This window comes from Lactuca virosa, chromosome 1 (genome assembly GCF_052849685.1).
Source record: "Lactuca virosa cultivar CGN04683 chromosome 1, Lactuca_virosa_CGN04683_v6, whole genome shotgun sequence".
NCBI lineage: Eukaryota > Viridiplantae > Streptophyta > Magnoliopsida > Asterales > Asteraceae > Lactuca > Lactuca virosa.
The window spans coordinates 133,818,231-133,843,620 of NC_136426.1; the positions used below are offsets into that span (position 1 = coordinate 133,818,231).

The window sequence follows — 25,390 nt, forward strand, 5'->3', positions numbered from 1 at the left end:
ATACAGTCTCCATGAGTCTCATCTACACCTGAATTCACTTTTCAAGACAAAACAAAACTAAAAGAAAACTTAGCTCACAAATTAAAACAGAAAAAAAATATTTTTGGATTTTTGATTTTTCTGAACAAGAAATAAAAAAGAAATAAAAATATTTTTGGATTTTGAATTTTCTGATTTTTGAATTTTTTTTAATTCTCCCCCTAAATTTGTGCATAGAGGAAAACTATGAACAAATTTAACAAAAACAAAAATAATTGGGATCAAAATTGTGAGACAGTCTTAACTTTGTTTATCAGAACCTTCACCTACATGAATAGATCTGGTCAATTGCCGGTATTGTGGTCCACTTAAACACGAAGGATATCGACAAACTTTTCTAAATAAACTATTTTGCTGACGACGACCACGGGTATTGTTGTCTACTTAAATTAAGCAACGAGATCTACATGCAACCTCTTAAATGGTTCAATTTTAGTTGCACTAGAACGTGTTCCCCACTTCCCGATATACCCTGATTATCAAGAACTTCCTAAGGACTCCTTACTTTAGGTGAGCAAACAATTATTAAGGAGGAAGTCAGATTTAGAGATAGATGCATATGTTGTGTCTCAGGTCGGATTTATTTCAATCACGCAGAGGGGACAACATATGGCTAACAGGGATAGAGGGATTAAGAGGTAGAATGCTGCATATGCTGTGCCCCAGGTCGGATCTTCCGATCACGCAGAGGGGACAACATATGGCTAATAGATAGAAAGAATTTCATAGATAAGGAGGTGCGTAGAAATAAAGTTGCATATATTGCAATCCAGGTCGGATCTTCCGATCACGCAGAGGAGGCAACATATGACTGACAGATAGAAAGCAAGAAAATAATTTCTACAGACCTACTTTATCAGAACCCCCAGTCGCCCTATCAGAACCAGAATTAAGGACATAAGTCTGTACATCAAGGAAAAGTTAAGCCACAGTTCTAGATGCATATTAATTTAGTGTATCCCGTGGGTTACCATGTTTATCTCACTGCTCAATCTACCTGAGCGTCGTATGGTCAGTCCAAACAATCCTATCTAAATCTACACTGTCAAATCCTTCGTGCCTACCAGCACATTGAACACAGAGTCTCGACAATTCAGATTTAGTCCTTTACACATGTTTTAGACTGCACGTTATCACTTTCTTGATATCACTTCCCAAAACAACCTACTAACGAAAAACTATAAGAAAATAAAAGATTGTCTTCAAAACAAAACATATTAAGATAAACTTAGGAGTATAGAGAGCAAAACGCAAACCGTAATTCACCGATTGAATTTGCATCCAGAAGGTCTGAGAACAGCACACATAATCTCAGAACAGATCCGAAAATTCTTCATGTCATTAAGCACTAACCCCATTTGTGATCTCTTCCTTTCCTCCTTTCCCGCAAAAGGACACATACTCTCAAACAAAGGTATGAATGTTGTACAGTTGAGAGATGTCCCCTATCATGTGCCTGGAACAGCCACTACCAACAAACCGAAGTCTGATGATATGCCTCCATAGCTGCTCCGACACAGAGCGAGATCAGTTGGTCTTTGGAACCCAGTCCATTTTGAAACTGGGTCGACCTTTGTCATCATTGCAGGGTACTCTCTCCCATGACATATCTTGTTTATCACAAACAGAAGATGAAGAAATATTAGAATCGTTAGAAGATTTGGGAGAATGAACCTTTGGAACCCATTTGTAGTTGGGTTTAACCCATTTCTTTTTCGATCTGATGGGTGGCTCAGTACTTGCTTTTGATCTTGATGTCGGCCGTTGAGATGACTTTGATTTTGGCTTCACTGGAGCATCTCTTGGATTTGGCTTCTTGGCCGGCATTCCCTTCTTGCCCTTTGGATTCAGATTCTTGGCCTTGTGGGTTTGATTCTTGGCCTTCTGCGCATTCCAGTCACCATTGTCTGAACGTGACCTTGAGGGGTTTCTTTTGAAGTATCTCCCACTTGGCGCGTTCTACCAGCCTTGTGCATAGTAGGGAACATATGCGCGATTAAGACAATTTCTGGCAATGTGTCCAGGTGTTCCACAGTGAAAACATGTCTTTTTCTTCACTGTGAAGTTGTTTCTTCCTGCCCCTGGTGGCGTATCCTTGCCTTGTCTCTTATTTTTCTCACAAGCACAATTACAACAGGCACTCTGTTTCACTGGAATTGGTGGCCTGTATTTCTCAACAGCAGGTTGATCAGAAGCAGCTGAGTTCGAAGCAACAGATTCAGAGTTCAAGGAGATGTTGGTTTGTTCAATGGTGTTCTACTTGTTCTCATCCTCTGCTACTTTACCTGCACATGAAGTAGAAGCATTAGTATTTTCAACCTGAATACCTGCTGACACAAATCCAGCTGGTTTGCCATATTGAAGATGTGCCTCCCTGTCAATTTCTTCTTGTGTCATAGGGATGGATGTGTAGTTATGATTGAAAGGTGGAGGAACACTATCATACCCTAGACCTTTTTGCTGGTTATTTTTAAATTGCAGACAATGGTCTATCATGTTTGCAACTACTTCACTTGACACATCAAATTTTTTAAAATCAAAATCTGCAGTTTCAAATTTGCTTTTTAATGTGTCAAGCTCAGCAGTTAACTCAGCAAGTTGTTTCTTAACATAGTCATAATTTTCACATTTGTTGCTATAGTCTTCCTGAGGCTTCCTAAAGTCTTTGGTTTTTGCTTCTAATTCAGCCTTCAGGGGTTTCTGTCCTTTCCTAACTTGATATCCTTCGTATTTTAGGTCCTTATCTTCCCTTTTTAGCAGATCATTATGTTCACGAATAATTTTAATCGTATCTTCACATGATTGAGAGCATGAAACTTCATTGACCGGGATGTTTGCAGAACTCATTCTTTTTCCACACTTCAAAGCGTCAAGTTCTTCAGTTACATCAGCAAGACTAAGACGATTGAGATCTTTTGTCTTCTTGATGACAGCCACGTTCATATCTCACGATTTCGGAAGTGAATTTAGCAGCTTTTTGTTTATCTCAGATTTAGTCAAGAAGATCCCAGCTATATTCATCTCAGTAGTAAGTGTAGTAAATCGCTGCAACTAAGCTTCCAGGGTTTCTCCAGGGATATAATTGAACATGTTGAACTTTTGTCTTAACATATCCTGACGACTCTCTTTCATGTCTTCAATTCCCTCCTAGACCTCAAAAACCATTAAAAACACAACTAGAAGCCAAAATCAAACTTAAAAGTCAAACCCTTTGACTATAAACCTCAAAAGTCAACCTTAAAAGTCAAATTTAAAAAGTCAAATTTAAAAAGTCAAACTTAAAAGTCAAACTTGAAAAAGTCAAACTTAAAAGTCAAACCGAAAAGCTAAATTTGAAAATTTAAAAGTCAAACGAGAAAGTCAAAGTTAAAGTCAAAGGTCAAACTTGAAAAGTCAAAGTCAAAATTTTAAGTAAAAAATCAAAAATATAAGTCAAAATTTAAAAATTAAAATTTTTGGGTTTAAAATGGAATTTAAAAATAAAAGAAATTGAATTTTGGGCTAAAAATGACAATTTTGCGAAACTGGGTTCGAAAATGAGAGTTTTTCAATTAAAAACGGAAGGAATGGAACAAGATGCTTGGTAGATCAACTGGTAAGGCGCGTTTGTTGAAGAAGTAAGAGACCCGGGTTCGATCCCCGACACCCCCAAATCCGCCTCTAATTTTTTAATGTGCGAGGACGAAGGCTGCTGCTTGCGAGGACGTGCACGTGTGCGAGGATGTGTAGACGAGGTGCGAGGCAGAGATTGCGATGCGAACCGTACACGTGCGGGCCGTAAACTCCGAGGGCCGTACTCTCGGACCACAAACTCCGGGGCCGTAAACTCGGGCCATAAACTCCGGAAACCCTAGCTGCTGGCCGTAAACGCCACCACCCCCTCGCTGGTTACGACCAAAAACAACGATTTTTGCCCCTTTTTGCTCCAAAACTCGATCAAAAACTTGTTTTTATGAAAAACGCGAAGAACAAACCCCCCTTATTTTGCCACGATCTATCCAAAAATGCAAGAATCCTTCCAAAATAAGATCAAATCAGCTCCAGATCTGACAAAATTGACTTATAGTGTTGGGTCAAAAATATGGTTTATGCTTGTGTATCAATCAGATCCAATTGATAGTGCGGAATCCCAATCAATTGGATGATGTCAGATCAAATAGAAGTGAAGAAGAAGAAGATGATGATGAATCTTGTTTGAATTGATTAGAATGAAGTTCCCTTACACAAGATTCACACACTTACACACATATGCTCCTTTCTCTCTCTCTTGGCCGTACACTCCTTTTCTGTTCATCAATCCCTCCTCAACCACCTAACACCTATATATATATATATATATATATATATATATATATATATATATATATTTGGGGAATATGGTCCATAAATGGGTTTACGACCGTAAATGGGTTTATGGTCGTAAACACCCATTGGGCCGTAAATACAACTGCAAAAATATATTACACGACCAAAAAACTATTAATGCCTAGAAAAGTAAAGTATAAACCATATTTTTGACCCAACACTGCTTCCTTTTGCTTCCGAGCATGTCTTTTAGGCTGAAAATATAATTTAAACATAATTAATTACCTTTTGTTCATTAATTGAAATAAAATAGCCAAATGTATTAAGATTCTACACAAAATATATATCTAAATATGCACATATCAAAATACCCCACACTAGACTTTTGCTTGCCCCCAAGCAAAACTGAATTTTAGCACACTAGCATCACATAAGACAATCCCAATCAAACCCAACCATTATGCCAAGACCGCAACGCATGCATTTGTGTCTAAAATTTTTCCTAAGGACCCCCTAATCCTAAATAATTACAATCCTCATAAACACTCGCCCACTTCTTTTGAACAACGCTCATTTTATGCATCCCTTCGAATCCATCCACAAAAAACTTTCTTAACCTCAAGGTATTTTTGGTCAAGCAACCCAAACATATATAATCTAGAAAATTACAACTTTTCGATACCACAATGGAGCTCTTTGAATTCTTTATTTATTTGAGCTTGATTTCTTTGAATTCACCACCTTCTTTGTTTGATTTTTGGTATCTTCAAATTTTTGATTCTTCAGAATTTTGATCTTTTGATCTTCAAACTTTGACTGCTCCAAAATTCTTATAACTTTTCTTGTAATTCTCTTTCTTTTTTTACATGCATCTCAATTTTTTTTTCACTCAATACCTACATGCTTAAGCAATGGAGCTCAACTTCAACCTTTATTGGTTAAAGGTACTAATCTTCCTGGATACATTTCAAGTACACAATGCTAAACATATTGCGTCCCTCAAACTAAGCGAGGTTGTGTTTTTGTCCCATGATTTCACTAGAATAAAGGAGGCCACAAATGCACTAGAACGTATATAGGCTCAACTAAACATTTGGGTCTTCAAAGAATCATCAAACATAATACTTAGCAGGGAATCCTAATTGCTTTTACCAAAATTTCCTAAATTAACCCTAGCGATTTTTATGCAAATTTTTTTAAAATTAATCTAAATTTTAACTAGATGTAACCAACCCCCTACCCCATACTTAATTTATGCAATGTATCCATTGCATATTATGCATGATAAAGAAAACATAAAAACAAAGAGGGAATTGGAACAAACTCCCCTAGGATAGTAGTTGTGAGGGCGATCTTCTTCTTGTTAAGTTCCATCTTCAATTGACTTTAGGCATGGGAACAGCTCATCCATGCCTTGGGCATCAAATCTCGTGTGGTATAGCTCCTAATATAGGCGGAAAAATTCTTGGAAACGCTCGGAAATTGATCTTAAAAAATGTAGCCAATTGCCGTGCCAAATATCATCAAATCTTTGGCTTGAAAGGTAGAATAATGGTCAAGTCGTCGAGTTCCTAGGGTAGCTCGCCGAGTGGAAGTGTAATGTAGAAAAAAAAAGTCAAGTTTTCTCACATGGACTCGTCGAGCCTATATTGTGCACTCGTCGAGTCCATCTCTGAATGGAAAAATTCTGTTTCTGCTCCAGGTCCGTCATTCAGGTTCGTCGGTAATATCAAATTGATACTTCTTCTCATTTTCCTTCAGTTAGTAAGCTCTTGATAACCCCTTTTATTATCAGACTCATAACTAGACTCAAAACTTCTCTCTTTCTTTTTTTCTTTCTTGCCTAGACTCGATTCTTTTTCCCTTGGTTAGCCTTCACTCCATACTCTCGCAAGCAACCCTCAAACTGAGAAGATCAAAACAAACACAAGTGACAGGAAAAGAAAACAAATAAAACATCCTAAATAATACTAATTATTTTAAGTTCACACATCAACCAAAAACAAATAAAACTGTTTCAAACTCAACCACACAAACAAAAATAAAAAGATATTTAATCTTCATCTCCTTCTTCATCTTCTCCCCTTCCAATTCCTCCGGCTCCACTTTGTCGTTGATTTATCCTCTCGTCCCAACTTCTCACATACGGGTACCCGGTCCCATCCATAGGTTAAATATTTAGATGATTGAACAAATGAACAAATAAACTATTGTTATAGTTCATACTTCTTCTAAGATCATCTTGGTACCTCCTTAATTCAACTTGTACCAATCCATGGGCAACTCATCATCCACCGGAATTACCGGTGGGTCTTCTAGTGCATGCTCATGTCTTGGTCGGACCCGCCTTCCCGGCTCCTCGGGTGTCTCAACGGCATCATTATTTGGAATAGCAAAGTGGCCACCACCATAATCTTCAACTATTCTTGCCCTTTGGTAAAGCATAATACCAAATGGAGGTGTGGGAACCATTGTCAATAAATTCCCGACTCCTTTTTCCAATACACCATATGATCTTGCCAAGCGAGTCACGAACATCCCACCATTTATTTCTGAAGTAGTCTGATTCTTCACCGCCCCTTCGCCCAAATATCTTGCCAAACAATAAGGTATGTTGCAAAACGTGTTTGGCATGATGATGATCCACACATAAAAGATGTCAAGAGCCGAAACTTTATCATCATATTTGTGCATATTGATGGTGCTCGCGATCAAACGATGAATCAAACGGTGAATGGGAGAATGAATGCTTCCCTCTTGAGTTGCCGAGGGAATGTAGACCCGATTTGCTATAGTATTCCACCATGTGGAAGCAACCGTACCCTCCGGTAAATCTCTATGACAGTGATCAAGGAAAGCACCAAAGGGCCCAGTCATGACCATAGGTTGGTCATAAATGTCCATCCTCCATCCAAGCTCTGCAATGCTACAATGGCGGACTTCCCCACCAAGGCAAAATGTGAGGACATTCGGGCTGTAATGGTCATTACCCCCTTGGAAAGAAACAGTAGAGAAAAATTCCCAACAAAGTTCTTGATACACCGGTTCTTGTATCCTAAATAGGCTTCTCCACCCGTCACATGTAATGGAAGCCCCGTTGTGCACAAAAGTTTTGGCCAAATATGGGGTCATATCTTCTACCAATCCAACTTGCCCCAGCCATTCCCAATTTATTTTATTTGGGACATATATCTCCTTCTTCTTTAGTATTTCCAGCTTCTTCTTTGCCTGAACAACCAATGATTTTGAGGTCATTTGCGAAAAACTCAACCAAGGAATGTGTTTGTGGCTGCCTCCAGAACTTTGGCCCCTCCTTGACATTTTCTGTAAGATAACACAAGAAAAAACAACACCAAAATGCCACAGAAACGTTAAAACAAATAAAATTTAGACAACTGCAGCATGGACTCGTCGAGTCAATGAACGGACTCGGCGAGTCGGAAGAACTGCCCGAGTCGTCATTCTGATTCGTAACTATTCAGCCATCAAAACTCAAAATATGTTCCAGGGGTTTGTTTAGGGATGCATATCAAGTGTTAATTCACAAATTTTTTTTAACTATACCAACCTAATTTGGCCAAAAATCGAAACCCTAGAAATTTCAAAAATCCGATTCTTTCACAAATTGACAAATTAAAGCCATCAAAACACTAAAGATCGAATCTTTATTAGAAATTAGACAGAAAAATATTACCTTTTTGGAAGAAATTGGAAGGAGTAAGAAGAATTTGAGATAGTTGCTTGAAGAAAGCTTGGCACGTCGAGTGTGGATGTGGAGGTTGTGGAATGAATAACACTTTAACTTTTAGGGTTAAAACCCTAATTAACAGAGTGTAAAAATAATATATATTTTTTTCTGGTTAAAAAGTCGACTCGTCGAGTAGGGGGTACTACTCGGCGAGTAGGTTTTGATTTTAAAGAAAAATCGCGAATTTTCAACTATACTCACCAAGTTTGTGAATGGACTCGGCGAGTCATCGGCTCTGTTTGAATTTTTTTTTGTTATACTCAAATTTATTCCACCACACCCCACACTTAAGCTTTGCTTGTCCTCAAGCAATCATTTTAGACAAATAAGAAGATTGAGATAGACAAATCCTAAGAAAACTAATAAAATATGAAAAACAAAATAAAATGAAAAATAAAGGTAAAAAGAAAGCAAACTCTAGTATCGGTTGCCTCCTGTAAGCGCTTCTTTTTGAGGAGTCTTTAGCTGGACTCCTACCCGCTCTACGTTTCAGCGGATTCCTCCAAGTCTAACCCTTCTTCAAGCCCTTCTTCCTCTTTCATTCCTTCTTCATATCGCTTAACTCGATGCCCATTGACTTTGAAGCTTGACCCATCTTTACTCCATAGCTCAATCACCCCGTATGGAAAGACATGTTTTATTGTAAAATGCCCGGTCCAACGAGTGCGTAATTTTCCCGGGAAAAGCTTTAACCTTGAATTGTACAGGGGAACTTTTTGTCCTTCCTCAAACTCTTTATTACCATTTAACCTTGCAGCATGCCATCTCTTGGTCTTGCCTTTATAAATCAATGAGTTAGTGTAGGACTCATTCCTCAATTCTTCCAAGGCATTCATTTGCAAAAGTCGATTTGCACGCAACTCATTCGACTCAAAATTACATGTTTTCAAAGCCCAATAGGCTTTGTGTTCAAGCTCCACGGGTAAATGGCAATTTTTACCATACACTAGCCTATAGGGTGTGGTTCCAATGGGTGTCTTAAATGTGGTCCTCAATGCTCAAAGTGCATCATCCAATTTGTCCGCCCAATCTTTTCTATTATTGCCCACCGATTTCTCCAATATCCTTTTTAGTGCCCTATTTGTAATTTCGATTTGCCCATTTGTTTGTGGATGGTAAGGTGTTGAAAATCTATGGTGTACCCCATATTTTTGCAACACTTTTGCTAGTTGATCATTAGCAAAATGGGTACCCCTATCACTAATTAACGTCTTCGGCACTCCAAATCTAGAAAATAATTTCTTCAAAAATTTTACCACAACCCTTGCATCATTGGTGGGTAATGCTTGTGCTTCCGCCCACTTTGACACATAATCCACCGCCACTAGTATGTACTTGTTGCCTTTTGATGAAGGAAATGGTCCCATAAAATTCACACCCCATACATCAAAGATTTCACAAACTTGAATATTTCTTTGGGGCATTTCATTTCTTGCTGATATATTACCCGTTCTTTGGCAAGCATCACATTCACTTATGTGAATAGCAGCATCTTTGAAGATAGTAGGCCAATAAAAACCAACATCGAACACTTTTTTAGCAGTGTATTGGATCCCATGATGTCCTCCCGCCGATCCATTGTGGCAATTCTCTAATATGTCTCAAATTTCCTTGCCAAAAACGCATCTCCTTATGATTCCATCCACGCAGCTCCTAAAGAGATATGGCTCATCCCAGAAATAATATTTAATTTCTGAAAAGAGCTTCTTCTTTTGTTGATGAGTGAGACCTTTTGGAAGGTATTCGCCAGCCAAGTAATTTGCTATATCCGCATACCATGGTTCTTCCCCCATAATTACCATCAAATACTCCTCCGAGAAGCTATCTTCAATACCTATGTTGTCTATCTCCTCCCTTTCTGGATTTTCTAGTCTAGAAAGATGGTCAGCAACTACATTCTCCATTCCTTTCTTATCCTTGATCTCGATGTTAAATTCTTGTAGTAACAACACCCATCGGATCAATCTTAGCTTCGTATCCTGCTTGGCAAACAAATACTTAATAGCAGAGTGGTTAGTAAAAACAGTTGTTTTAGATAAAATAAGATAAGGGCGAAATTAGTCAAAGGCATACACCACAGCTAATAGTTCTTTTTCGGTTGTGGTGTAGTTTTCTTGGGCCGGGTTTAAAGTCTTTCTTGTATAGTAAATGGATCGAAAGTTCTTATCAAACCTTTGGCCAAGCACGGCTCCTAAGGCAAAATCGTTTGCGTCACACATTATTTCGAAGGGCAGGTTCCAATTCGGGGCGATAATGATCGGGGCATTAGTTATTTTTTCTTTTAAAATCTCAAAAGCCGCTAGTCTCTCTTTAGAAAAGTTAAAAGGTGCATCTTTTAAAGTTAATTGAGTAAGAGGTCTAGTTATTTTAGAAAATTCTTTTATAAAACGGCGGTAGAAACCCGCGTGCCCTAAAAAACACCTAACACCCTTTACATTAGTCGGTGGGGGTAATTTAGCAATAGTTTCAATTTTGGCCCGATCCACCTCAATCCCCGCCTTGGATAATTTATGACCTAAGACTATTCCCTCTTTAACCATAAAGTGACATTTTTCCCAATTTAAGACTAGGTCGGTTTGTTCACACCTAACAAACATCAAGTCAAGGTTTGTAAGACAATTATGAAAAGAAGAGCCAAAACAGAAAAATCATCCATGAATACTTCCATAAACTTTTCCACCATGTCTGGAATATAACCGTCATGCATCTTTGAAAAGTTGCGGGTGCATTGCATAACCCAAAAGGCATGCGTCGATAGGCAAAAGTCCCACTTAGATAAGTGAAAGTCGTCTTTTCTTGGTCAATTGGATCAATGGGTATTTGGAAGTAACCTGAAAATCCATCTAAGAAATAGTAATAGCTATGACCAGATAATCGTTTAAGCAGTTGATCAATAAAAGGAACGGGAAAGTGGTCTTAATGAGTGACATCGTTTAGCTTTCGGTAATCGATGCACACTCGCCAACCGGTTACCGTTCGAGTTGGTATGAGCTCGTTCTTCTCATTTGTCACTACTGTCATCCCTCCTTTCTTAGGCACCACTTGAACAGGACTAACCCATGGACTATCGGAAATGGAATATATTATCCCCGCATCTAGAAGCTTGACCACCTCCTTCTTGACCACTTCTTGCATGTTCGGGTTCAGCCGCCTTTGATGTTGCACTACCGGCTTTGCTCCTTCTTCCAGATTGATCTTGTGAGAGCAATAAGAAGGGCTTATCCCTTTAATATCGGTGATTTTCCATGCAATGTTATTCTTTCTCTTCTTTAAAACTCGGACTAACTCTTCTTTTTCAGATTTTGTGAGGTCAGAAGCAATAATTACAGGTTTTTGTTCACCTTCTTTAAGGAATGCATACTCCAAATGATCAGGTAGAGTTTTTAGTTATGATTTCGTGTTTTGTACACTGAACACGTCGACTACAATGAGGGGACTTGTCAAGTCCACGCCAAAAATTCCGTCTGATCGCGATTTCTCACTTGGACTCGTCGAGTCAATGACTGCGACTCGTCGAGTCGGGTTTTCTGCAGTGCTGTTTATTTTTTTTTTTTTTTAAATTTGTTTATCATGAAGCTTGTATAAGACAAAAAAATTTAGTATTCCAACAGAATTTTGTATTACTATTTCATCAACTCCGCAGCAAAGTAGTGTTAATTCTGCAGTACTATTTCATCTACTCTATATCAAATAGTGTTAGTTCCATAATAGCAATATTTTATTATATTAAAATTACGGTTTCATCAGTAAGGATTCTACTATAAAATGACTTTAGAATGCGTATCATTTCATCTACTTTGTACCCTTTCTTCGATTCATTTTTCTGAAAAATTACTCCTCATATTTGCACTCACTATGGGTTCCAGACCATGGAGCGTTGAGGAGAACCTACATTTAACTTGTGCATATATTAATGTGTACGAGAGAATCATTGTTGTAACATCCATAAAATTCATGAAAAAATTTAAACTTTTAAAACCAATCCACAACCTTCATTGATTACAAAATAGTTTTCAAAACATATTATCAGAGTTTTCCCAAAATCATAAAACAAAATACGAGGATGTGCACGATCACACCTTTGCCTTCCCACGATCATCTGAGGTACCTAAAACATAACCCAAAAATGTAAACCCAAAGTTTAGTGAGTTTCCCCAAAATACCAACACGCAACAAATAACACATATATAATAACAGCATGCAATGGGTCCAAAACTAAAAGTCTGGATTACCCCTGAGCCCACAACATAAGTTTGGATTGCCCTCGGGGCCCACAACTTATGTCTGGCTTGCTCCCTGACTAGATCAGCCCTCAGACTTAATACCACCAAGCCCTCAGTATGAGTCTGGAATGCCCTACCCGACCCTCATCTTGTATCTGGAATGCTCATGAGCCCTCGGTATGAGTCTGGCATGCCTTACCCGTCCCTAAGCTCATATCTGGATTGCTCCAGGGTTTGTTGGCTACTGCACGGAGCAGTACAACCTCAACCCAAACCACACAATATGTCGACATATAACAGATACTAACATATACAAATAATCATACATATAGTATCACAGACAGTCACACTGATCTACCAGACTAGCATATAAAAATAATATGCATATCAATTCCATACTCCACATATCATTGGATATCAAGTTATCAAACCAATGGGCCGACCTTGGTGCTTTCGACCCGAAAATACAGTGAGAAAAACTCACCTCGCAAACTGAACATAATTGATGAGACCCGACTCCATCTCAGCTCTCTAACCGATACCTATTTCCACCATGTGACCGATTCCATCAAAATCCCAAAATACCCAAAATTCCATTAAGATCAAACTTGGTCAAAATCAAAGTCAAATTCAACTGGTCAAACCCACCAAATCAACCGATTCAACCCAACTGAGTCAACCCAACAAGGCTGACTCATGCGAGTACGCGGGGCATACTCTGGAGGTGCGCTTAGCGTACTCCAATCCTTGCAGAAGACCACCTTTGTGGTGGTGGACCGAGTACGCGGGGCGTACCCTCACACCCTTTAATCTCCATTTAGTGCTTAATGACTTAAGCACTTAAGCCCATACTTTAGATCTACGGTCCAAATGTGCCCTGAGTCGTAAAGTTTCCAACTTTATGACTTTACATGCCCACAAAGTGCTTAACACAAGGTCTTAATCCATTAAGACATTCTACAAGATGCATGGAGCAATTCTAACCAAATGGACTCCATTTTTATGATTAAGGACCCCTCTTAGGGTCTGAAAGGACAACTCAAACATCCAGAACATACCATGCTCAAGATGGGACTTTCGGGACCAAAAAGTAACATAAAACACCCAAAATGAGATCTAGCAAACAAGTCATCAAGGTATGAACTTTATACCTTGAGATGATGGAGAAAAGAGCAAAACTTCCAGATCCAATCCTTGCTTCAAGCTTCCAAGCTTTATCACCACCTTCTTCTTCTTATGGAGCACTCACATACTCACACTCAACCTTCCAAGGGCTCAAGAGAGGCTAGGGTTGCAAGGGAAATCGACTTCTGCTAATGGAGATTGAAAATTAGGGAAGAAATGAGACTTAAGGATGTTTAAATACTTTCTAAATCCTAAAAATTAGGGTTTCCACTTTTAGGACGTACACCCAACATACCAAAATGTACGCCCAACGTACTAGGGCGTTCCCTAGTACGCTTACCTTACAACTCGTACGTATGGCGTACTCCGAAGACATAATTACCATAATGACATTAAGGCCCTTATGCTTATAACTCTTGAACTTTAAGGCCAATTGCAATATAATTAAATTAAAGGAATGGAAATAGGATTACCTTCACATCAGGATGTTACAAGTGTGAATGATCCAAGTTTTTGGACCCGTTTAACCTATACCTTCAACGTTGACCCTCAAACCGCCGTAGAAAACTATCGTAACACCATTGATATCACAACAAAATGGTGTGAAGTAAAAAAATAAATTTTGCTATTCAACGATCTTTATAACAAAATTAATGACACACAATTGAATGAAGTTGTGTAAGTGATCTTGGAGGCGGTGAAAGAGGAATACAAATCCATTAGCGACGGGTTGGAATTTGAGTATGAAGCCCCTTGGAATCTTATAAAATATCTCCCGTATTTTTAATTTGTATTGTGTTTGTAGTAGGTTATTTTTATGTACTTGGTTTTTATTGGGTTATTTAGATGTATTTGATTATTATCAGGTTATTTATATGTAGTGCTTTGTATCAAGTTATTTTTATGTATTTGGTTTTTATTACGTTATTTACGAAATAAGTTGAGTTGTTTTCTAATTTATTCCATTGAACATAAACTACAAACACTACAAATATATGGAAACAGAAAACAAAAACATTACAAATAATAAGATAAAACAGTAGAAAACATTACATAAACATTACACATAAAACATTACCATCTACATGAAATACTGGTTTTTTTAACAACATTCCAAACGTCCTCATATTCGAACTCACTTCCATCACGCTCCATCATGTAATGATCTTTAACAACTTGTAAAATTTCTTCATCGTTTGCGTGATAATATGACCTATTTTAACATAATTATATCATCGATTAATCCATGTGACTTTTTTTCTTTAATTCCATCCACTTACTAACAATATCTGCTTTAATCCAGTGTTGTCCTTCTCCCATCTCATGGTTGAACAAACCTATTATGCGGGTCTATTCATCACCAACAAGGCAATGAAGGGGAGCTATTGGTGTTACACCCTCGTAAACGTTCGTCCAACATCATGTTACGACCATCACCTCTCTTGTCGTCCATGGATGTGGAGCATCGGACGATGTCGTTGCATTTGAAGAAGTTGGTACATTTTAGGCCATTTCATAATAAAGGTTTGAGTTTATTGAAGAATAAATGATTGCTTAAATAAGAAAAACGACTGTTAGTTGGCTCTGCGGAATGAGAAACGACTTTGAGGACTGACAAACAACTCTACAGAATGAGAAACAACTATGCGGTCTAACAATAAGCTCTGCAGACTGACAAACAACTCTGCGGACTGACAAATAGCTTTGTGGATTCCCAAACTGTTATGCGGACTGACAAACAACTTTATGGATTCCCAAACAGCTCTGCAGATTCCTAAACAGTTCTTCAGAATAATGAATACAGATTCCATTTAAATTGGACAACCATTTTCATTTTTAGAAGTTGTCGAAAGTTGTCAAAATGAGTTCGTTCAATGATGTATTAAAAAAGAGTTTCTCCAACCTACCGATTTTCTTTCATAATCTGCAAAGAATCAATCCTAACACCTTCATGTGCATTAAGAAAGATTCGTACAATCGTTTCCAGTTTTGTTTTGTGGCATTAGGATGCATGGTATGAAATCCTTTATACTAAATTTTTTGTTATTTGAAGTTGTAATATGGCTAATATTCTTATCTTTACTTGCAGATTCGTATGTTTCTCACGTATATGATACTAATCATATTCGTTGGTCACGTACCTCTAATTGGGACATACATTACATCCATGTACATTGCGGTTGCTTTAGATGGAAATCATGAACTCCTTCTCATTACATTTGCTTTGGGAACCATAAACTGTGACGAGTCATGGGTATGGTTCATGAGGAGGCTAAAAGAATGTTTAGGTGATAGTACGGAAGTTGGTTTCATAAGTCATATGACTAAGTCCATATACTTTGCAGTTCGAAGAGTCTACCCCGATTCATATCATGGCTATTGTTGTAAAAATATAGCTGAGAAAATACAGGATTCCACCATAAGCAATACAGTTGTGGAGCAACTGTTCTAAAATACATGCAAAGTGTTTAATGTGTCTGATTTTTATGCGTGTTTGAACAGATTACAAAATGAGGTGAATGGGAATGATCTTCATTGGCTTGACAATATTGTCATTGCAAAATGGGTACGGGCTTTTTTTCCCTTAAAGTACGTTTCAATGTGAAATTCATTGACATTCCCGATGTCGTCAATTGGATAAGAATAAACAGGCATGAGTTACCAATAACGACAATCATTCAAATGGTCCATGACTCGATGCAAGGAGTGTATATTCAACGTGCTACATTCGGAGGTAATAATGAAACGTTATTATACATTATAACATCATAATTTTTATTTGATGATTCAGTTAATTTCACAGGGGAATTTCATGGTCTTCTGACCCCTTATGCACTTAAGGTGCTTCAAAAAAGATTTATCCACTCCGATGGTTGTAGGGTTAGGCATATTGTTGGCGACAGATATGATGTGAGTAAGTATTTAACCACCGAATTCGTGCAATTAGAAGATGGGATTTGTACTTGTGGGAAATGGCAAAAATGCGGTATACCTTGTGATCACGCTATAGCATCACTACAAAGGCTTGAAATTGAAGAAATCCAGCAAATGGTAAATTTAAAGTTAACTACTGCAGTGTATCAAAATACTTTTCAAATTGAGACGGTGAATCCTATTCCAATCCTTATGCACTGGAAATACCAGTTGAAAGTGTTTTCGTCTTACCTCCACGACAATTTACTTGAATTGTAATGTATGCATCACAATAAATATTAGTTTGTATTCAATTCTATGTCAACCTTAATTTTGGTCTGTTGGCATTGTTTACTTTTTAATAAATAATGTTTACCTTTTAATATATAATTGTAATGTATGGATCACAACGAATAACATCCTTGGATTCCCAACAAACAGCTCCGTGGATTGACAAATAGCTCTGCAGACTGACAAACAGCTCTATGCGGAGTTGAAGGGTGTATAAATTGTCATAGATGACCGTTGAATTTTTGGTAGAGAGTTACATTTTTTTTGAATTTTAAGATGAGTTCATCTTCAAATTTCTATATTTTCTCGTGCAACGAAGTTGATTATTACTATTGTGATCCGATAGACCCTTTTCTTGCATCATCACCAAACATGAGAGGGCCATATATGTTTGATGATACTTTGCAACAATTGTAATGGGCTGCAGAACAACAAAAAATAGATAAAGAGTCATCTCGGGCTCTCACTGAACGTCGTGACGTCATTGCGGCAGAGTGCAAAGAGGCTGAGGAAAGGATGTAGATTAATAAAAATAAAATCAAAGAGCATGAATAATGGATAAAAAAGACTAAAAAGACTATCAAAATGACTGAAAATGGTTTGCTGAGAAGGATGCAAAAATGATAGATCTTGGGCGGCAAAAAAATCGTTTTGAAGATAAACTAAGAATTAGGGACAACTATAGAACAATGGAGAAAGATAAGTATCCATTGTAGTTGCCTTAAGTTAATTACTGTTCTACGTTTATTATGTGTGTTTGGTTTGTTATATGTATTATCTTCTAGTTTAATTTATTTTATGAAATTAACTCTACTAGTAATGATGCACTAATATAATCATAAAATAACCGATTAGTCTTAAAACAGTAATAAAACTACACAATCCAACTACACAATCAACCTCTAGTTGCCCAAATAATTTCTGTCATCCTATTATAGTAATTAAATTCCATAACTCGAGTTGGCTGGTGTGTCTCCACTTCCACCCCCGATGCAAGCATTTCCATGAACACGCACACATATACTCCACAATCTCCTCTACCTCCATCTTCCTGTTGCGGGACGTTTTCACCTTCAACAAATTCCACCGAAGTAGGTTTCTATCTATCGGGAAAATGCTTCCAATATGAAATTTTGTCTAGTTCACTTAAAATACTATCACCCAAGGTTTTGAAACAACCGTTTTCCCCATAATCTTTAAAGTAAAAACAACATTTAGCTGAATCGTATATGGTCACTTTCCATGTAATGAGATTCAACTCGGCCAAAAACCAATGAATTTGTGGAACATCGATGGGAATTAAAATCTGCATAAAAATGTAAATATATATATATATATATATATATATATATAATTTTAAAATTATATGATATATAAATAAATATACTAACTCGATCAATATCCTTCCAATAAGGTCCGCCAACCTTCCCTGTTGCTATTCGCCTCAAATAATGTTTGTTCCAAGCTTCCAAAGTGGTGCTGAGGATTAATAATCGTCCACCTAGCAGTCGAGGGATTGATTTCCTTGAGCAACGACACCCATATTACCAAATGTTGTGTGTTATAAGATAAGAAGTTATATTTTGTACAATTAATCATCCAAAATGTTTTGTGCAATGAAATAAGGGATATATCTTACCGTAGAGTCCAACCACCCAGACCCATACATGCCAAGTAAAGTTGCCCAAAATTCTCAATTCATATCAAAACCTTTATAATGCTTATGTTCTAAAAAAAGCGCCGTCTGGTTCTTTCCCCATAATTTCCAAAATTCCTCCTCAGTAGGCATGTAACGATCCAATAGTAATTGTACGTTCTCTAAAGTACCGTCCTTCGGTTTTCTTCCTTTTTTGTTCTTCACTGGTTCTGTGGATGGAACCTATAAAATCAAAATGTTAATTAATTTTTAACGATGATATAATTTATAAATAGAAAGTAATTTATGTAATATGTGTACGTAAGGCTCCCTAAAAATACTTCGATTTCATCTTCCCCCTCTTTTTTGGTGTATCCTTTACCGGTGTAACTGTATTATCATTAATTTCAACAACAATAGGTGACGACTCCATATACGTAGCGGGTGACTCCGGATCCAAACCACCAAAAAATGTTTCATGGCCATCGACATTATTGATATCATTCACACGAAATTGTCTTTCGTTTTCCCATTTGTCAATTTTCTTCGTAAACTGCTCGATTATGGTTACCAAATGATTAACAACGCCCATTAACTTGTCTATTTTACTGTCTTGTGAAGTGCTGTGGTCTGCTCCCCGAACATGAGAGGGTGAGATGATGTAATCTACTTGCTGAAACTGAGAGGGGTAAGGTGATGGATACCGTTGTTTAGGGGGGCTTTGCTGCATCGGTGGAGACTCCACTTCATGCAAAGTCCAAGTCAGATAACGAAAATAGAATGACAATTCGATCTAAAAAATCGTTGCTTCAACAACACGTGGAATGTTGTTTTTCTGCAAAATAAAAACATTAACTTTAACTACATATAAATTTTGAGATTTTTTACTATGTATAACTTTATAAGGAATGTATAACTATACCAGTGACACGTCTAATCTACGTAAACATTGCTCCACAGTTAATTGTGTTTTTATTCTCCATGCCCTCATTCTTGGTGTGATGCGCATACCTCAAAGCTTCTGGAAATGTCTCCAGAATCCATACCTAGTATAACTTTAACATGCATGTTATGATTTGTCGATGATTATAAACACTTTAAAATGTGTAATATTAATTGCACGTAAAACTAACCTTAAAAAAAAGTGAAAACCAGTCACCGTATACTTCAACGTCTTCACGGAACCCACATTGGCTTGATCTCACAAATATCTGTAAATTTTCCCAAACCAGAGTCATAATTGTGTTTCACTATACCTCCATAAAAACGTACCCCACGCAAACTTGTTCATACTCATTATAATTAATATAAATCATCTTGTAGTTATAAATAAATATTAAATTTATTACCTGTTCCAATTATATAGATTATCGGCGAGCTCATACACTACCGACAGAATGCACTTATTTGTACCGCGTCCTATGAGACCTTTCAACAAAAACAAGATATTCATATGCATTACCACATCATCATCACTACAAGTCAAAAATGTTGGCCCTTTTATGTAGTCTTCTATATCTTTCAGTCGTAAATCTTCATCTCTCACATTTGGGAACAACCGATTCCATAATGCAGATTTTGTGTTGTGTTTGTATTGATTAAATCAACATAAGGTCCAAATCTCAAACCGCTAATCAAACAAAATTCAGTTTCACCATATTCCACCACCTTGCCATGTAACTCGAACTGAAACCTCCCAACCTGGCTACAATCACGAACCTCATGCAACATCATCAAATGACAGAGCATCGGGTCACCATTCGGGATGGGCATACCAATGAAGATCCCAAACAATGTCTCTCGAAAATAATTCAAGTCGCCTACTATTTAGTTTTGGAATGAACTTCCTCAACACAGTCCCCACCAACCCTTTAAAAGTTAATTTTGCAGGCCTTCCACTACTATGCTGCAAAAGATAACACATATATGGCAAAATTTAAAAAATAAGACTAAAATACCCTTTTATAATTATTATGCATTTTAATGGACTATGGAACTCAAAATCGAAAAAAAATAATAATACCAAATTCTGCATATAAAATCAAAATAAAAAAACATTAGGAATTCCGCATAGATGAATGTCGATCCGCAGAGGGGGCAATTACGTTTTCATACAATTTCAAAAGGAGGAAAAATAAACTTACATGTGTTCCATAGTCATCGGATAACACATACGAGTGTAGTTGTTCTACAAGTCGCGATCGACGCACCATTAGAATGATCGATTCAGCGTCTTCGAGTTGCCTCCTTCCTCTTTCCACAGTTAGGGTATTACGAATGAGGTTGGTTTTGGCAATTTTTCCGATTTTACCCGTTTTCGATGGATCTGCTGTGATTATTAGCAATCCGCAGATGTGTACAATTGATCCGTAGAGCCACCTCTGCGGAACCATTATAGCCACGAAATTTTTTGTCATTGAGTGGTGTCACGCCATTTTCTTAGTACTGTGCATCGTTCCTCAGAAGATTAAAGGGATCCGCAGATCCCCCTCTGCGGATCTCGTGGTCATTTTCCAAAACTCAAAATTTCATGATTAAATGCTTAAAACACCCCCTAACTTTTGGTTATTTCATAAATTTTCTCAATATTTTTTTATAAAAAAACGACATTTGAGAATGAATCACTTACATTCTAATATATTACGTGTACTAGATTATGACCCGCGTTAAACGCGGGGGAGCGTATAAAAAAACATAGAATTGTAAACATATATTACATCATAGGAAGCATGACAATTAAAAGTACATTACCATAGCTATTTTAAATTCATTAACATACATTACAACAGCTATTTTAACCTCATAACATTTAAAAGAATAAATAAATAAACTAATAAATCATAGAGTAATATAAAATATTTAAATAGTTCATTACAAAAAACAACTATGTTCGAATGCAAATTAAAATATATATAATCAATAATATCTACTTGGCATAGTCACTCTATCAAAATCAGAACGGATTGAAAAAACTTGTTGAGAAGGATGTGCCAGAACCACATACTCAATCGTATTTCCTTTAAAGAAATATAAGGTATTGTTTCTATAATCCCACCATTCATGTGGACCTTCACTGTAGTTACTAACATCTACTTTAACCCACCGATTGTAAATGAAAACCCACATAGCCCACAAACGATCTCCACTTACAGAGAAATATCTCAATTTTCCGTGAAACTTGATCAGTCTCGATGCATACGGTTTGAAGTCATTAATAATAGAAGGTGCAAATATGAGTATATGTTCTTCTGAATAAATATCAAATCGCAATATGATATCATTAGATAATAAGAAGTAAACGACACCGCAACTCGTAACTGCCTCATCAGAAACAGGAAAAACAGATGATGGTAACTGAATATTTTAAAATTCCCTCAATTGCCATGTAGTAGATGAAAACAATTCTATCTTGTAGTAATCGTAGTCTACTTTTTCCTTAAGCATATCACTACAAATACAATAACATATAAGTAAATAATAAAGTAAATTAATAACATAAAATATACTACATATAAACTCTTACGATGGCTTTATGTATGACAATCGAATGACCTTGAAATGTAACGAGTTCGAACTGATAACTACCAAAGCAAACTTTACCGTAGTGTATTCAGAGATCGGAAACGGTATCCATTTGAAATCTGTAGTCGTTGGTTTGATAACAAATAAAATCTTTGAAACGTATTCATTTGGATCATAGGATTCAACAAGGAGTCCGCACAAGGATGACGCTGAAATAGTATAAGTATGTGGTAGCCAATCAATGTCAAGATTGTTGCTAGCAGAAGACGGAACAAACTGACGCTCTATATTTCTCCATGGTTTTTTTTTGTTGAACGATAATTCCACAAACGACATTATTTCTACGGTTGTAGTTATGAAGAACATGGTTGCTGTATGTTAGATTTCCAAAATATTTATTTGTACAACGTATAGTAGCAAATGTTTGTAATGATGTTCGTGAAAGAATTCCAATAATTAGTTCAGAAGTCAATAACGATAACTGCAAAAGAAAGAAATAATAAGATAATAATATTAGAAAAACTTAAAATTTAATCTTTCACCACATACGAATTGAAATGATAATAAGTATACTGTTTGTAGTATTGACGGTAAAGAATTTTACCCGATCCATTTTCAATATTTTTTTCAATTCATCAATGATTGTATTGTTAGACGTGATCCTTGAGATAGCATAACGTTCTGTTTTGTTCTTCAAATTGTCATGTGAAATTTGAATTTTGAACGCCATCTTTTTCTCCAATAGTATATTCAGAGCAGATGGATAAATTTTGTTATTACCATCCTAAAAAAAGAACGTTTATAAAAATAGATATACAAAATAATAAATTTGTTTTATGTAAATGAAGTTAATATGTGTAACCTCATAAAACTGATGAACCAACTATTGTGCGTTTTTTTATAAGCTTCTTTGCGTCAGAATCATATAAAGTAAGTGACACCGAACCGGTAATATCTTCAACTATAATGATGATTTTCAAACTGAAAGCATTGATGTAAATAGATTTAGTAATATAAATTTATATAATTTAACAGAACAATATATTAATATTTATAACATAAGTTTCAAAACCTGGGAACAACAGAAATGACTTTGTTCATGCAGCTTGAAGTGTTACAATAAAAAACTTCTTTATCTTGAAACTGATCATCATGGATTAAAATTTGTTTTACGACTTTCTGTTGACATCTAGTACAAGTAAAACAATATCATTCCCCTTCAGCACATACTTGCTTAATCGTACCGACAACAATTAAAGTTTTTTCCTAAAAAATGTTAATGGAAGTTTAAATTTTAGTATAAAATAATAATAATCAAGGATTAAGATATAAATAATACAAAACCAATTTCACATAATTTATATATTGTAAATGAAAGTGACGTATATAAACCTGATGTACTTGTTGGAGATCAGCAATACTATGGAAATCAAAATTATGAAGGAAATCTTCATTTTCAGAGTAGATGATCAATGACGAAGGGTTGCTACAATTAGCAATTGTGGTTTGAGCCATTTATCTATTTGTGGACAAAATAATGATTGTTTGAAGTTAAATATTTATTAAGTTTAATGCTTAAACGGGACTTTTATAAAAAAAATATCAAACTTTATGTAAGTATGGGTTTATGATTAAAGGTACAAAGCAAAAAAAATACAAATTTGTTGTTATAAAATGTGTAGTAAAAATAAATGTACAATGCATGGGCAATTTGGGAATGTTGGTATATATATTTTTATTTTGTCGTATTTTTACTATTATAAAAGAACAAAACATTTATGAATGTTTTATACTAAATTTACATAATAAAAAAAGAAAAAAAAAGGAAAAAAATATATATTATGAATTATGGCATACTGGTATGAAATAGCAATGTCTTTTTACCTTTAAACAATTAATAACAACATAGCTAAATATGCAATTTTTGGGATATCACGGTTATCAGATTTATGAATGCAAATTTTAAATTTGGAAAAAATAGATTCAGACTTAATTTTTTAAAATAGCATTGGTACCAACTAACATGTCTCATTTTTTCATGTGTCCAAGTAAAAACCATGTGGATTATTAGCTAATAATTTGACATTTTATAATGTTAGTATGCTTCATGGTCAAATTTTAAAAAATGAGCATTCTACCCTTACTCATACAGAAACAACAATTACAAACACACAGACCACAGTTAAGTCACAAACAGAAAGCTATTTGCAATTTTTAATTTAGGTAGAAAATAACAACAAATTGGGTCAAAGTCAAATTATATCAATATATTGCAATTTTGAAGTCTTCTGAATAAATTAACATGTAATTTTGGATGACAATTAAATGAGAGGTTCATCCCCATCCGTGGTTGATTGAAAAGACTTCAAAAGTTGTATTTTAGATTGTAATAACAATCGACAAAGAGAGATATCGACACAGAAACATAATATCATAAGTTAAACATAGAAACATAATTTACAAATATTATATATATATATATATATATATATATATATATATATATATATATATATATATATATATATATATATATATTAAAAAGACTTAACATTATACATGAAACTTACAAATTCAATAATACAGCCGTCTAATTTTGTGAAATGCAAGGACCATTTCTGTTATTTCGTAATTAGGCAAGGACTATTTACCAACTTTGTGTTTCATACGCATACACTATTAGCCATAGATATTTTAGGAACCTTCACATATCTTTGTTATTTATCACTTAAAACTTCATATCTTTGTTATTTATCACTTAAAACTTAAAAGCTACTGATTCAATAACACAACCCTCTAAAGTGAAGTCGCTGAAGACGGTATTTTCAAAAGAAAATAAAGACGACGTACCTGATCTTCAAGATCTAATTTTCAAGAGAAAAGAAGAGTGGAGAATAACAGAAAAAACAGTGCAATCGGCGAAGAGGACGACAACAATGGACGACGGAGGTTCGGAGAGTCGTATAGACGGCTGGTCAGCAACGGGTTTGATTAGTGAGTGAGTATGAGTCTACCAACAGAGCTTGATCATAGGCTGACAGACAGGGGCAAGAAGTTTAGCCGATTTTAAGAAAGATTTCAGTCAGCGAGTCAGCGAGTCAGCAACGGGTGCCAGGCGAAGAAGATGGTGAAATCGGAGACTTGGGAATGACAACGGAGAGGGATTGGTGAGATTTATTTGCTTATAATCTCTATTGTGAGATTTATTTAAGGTAAAACCGTGTTATTTTTTTTTCCTGATTTTCATAGTTTTCTGTGAGATTTCTTTGCAATTTTTATTAAAAAAATCCTCCCTAATTTTGTAAGTTTTTATATTTGGTTATGATCTCTATTTTGACATTTATTTAAGGAGAAAAGTTCTCTATTTTAGGTTTTTATATTTGGTTATGATCTCTATTTAATTGGAGAGATAGAAACATACACTAATTGGATTGGTTACAGACGATGGCAAGTTTCTATATTCAACATCGATATCTATGACAACATTTCAATCTATTTTTGCTAAAATATAGTTAGATTTTGAAATTATGTACATCAGTTATGTATGTTGGCTTGTAGTTGAAGGGAAGTCATTAAGGAGCCTGACAC

General features: G+C 35.9%; 1 protein-coding gene across 1 annotated transcript; it reads left to right on the top strand.

The window, feature by feature from the left end:
* Positions 1 to 15,301: 15,301 nt before the first annotated feature.
* Positions 15,302 to 16,632, top strand: LOC145120994 (uncharacterized). Its single transcript, XM_079056776.1, has 5 exons — positions 15,302 to 15,454; positions 15,530 to 15,885; positions 15,943 to 16,029; positions 16,092 to 16,174; positions 16,232 to 16,632. Exons 1-5 carry the CDS (start codon positions 15,302 to 15,304, stop codon positions 16,630 to 16,632), a joined length of 1,080 nt encoding a protein of 359 aa, XP_078912902.1.
* Positions 16,633 to 25,390: the final 8,758 nt, after the last annotated feature.

Bases quoted from the DNA above. Each gene is read 5' to 3' on its own strand.
- LOC145120994 (XM_079056776.1), top strand. From the start codon at position 15,302: ATGAGTTCGTTCAATGATGTATTAAAAAAGAGTTTCTCCAACCTACCG. The intron at 15,455-15,529 runs GTATGAAATCCT...CTTTACTTGCAG, and splicing joins TTGTGGCATTAGGATGCATG to ATTCGTATGTTTCTCACGTA. The intron at 16,175-16,231 runs GTAATAATGAAA...TTGATGATTCAG, and splicing joins TCAACGTGCTACATTCGGAG to TTAATTTCACAGGGGAATTT.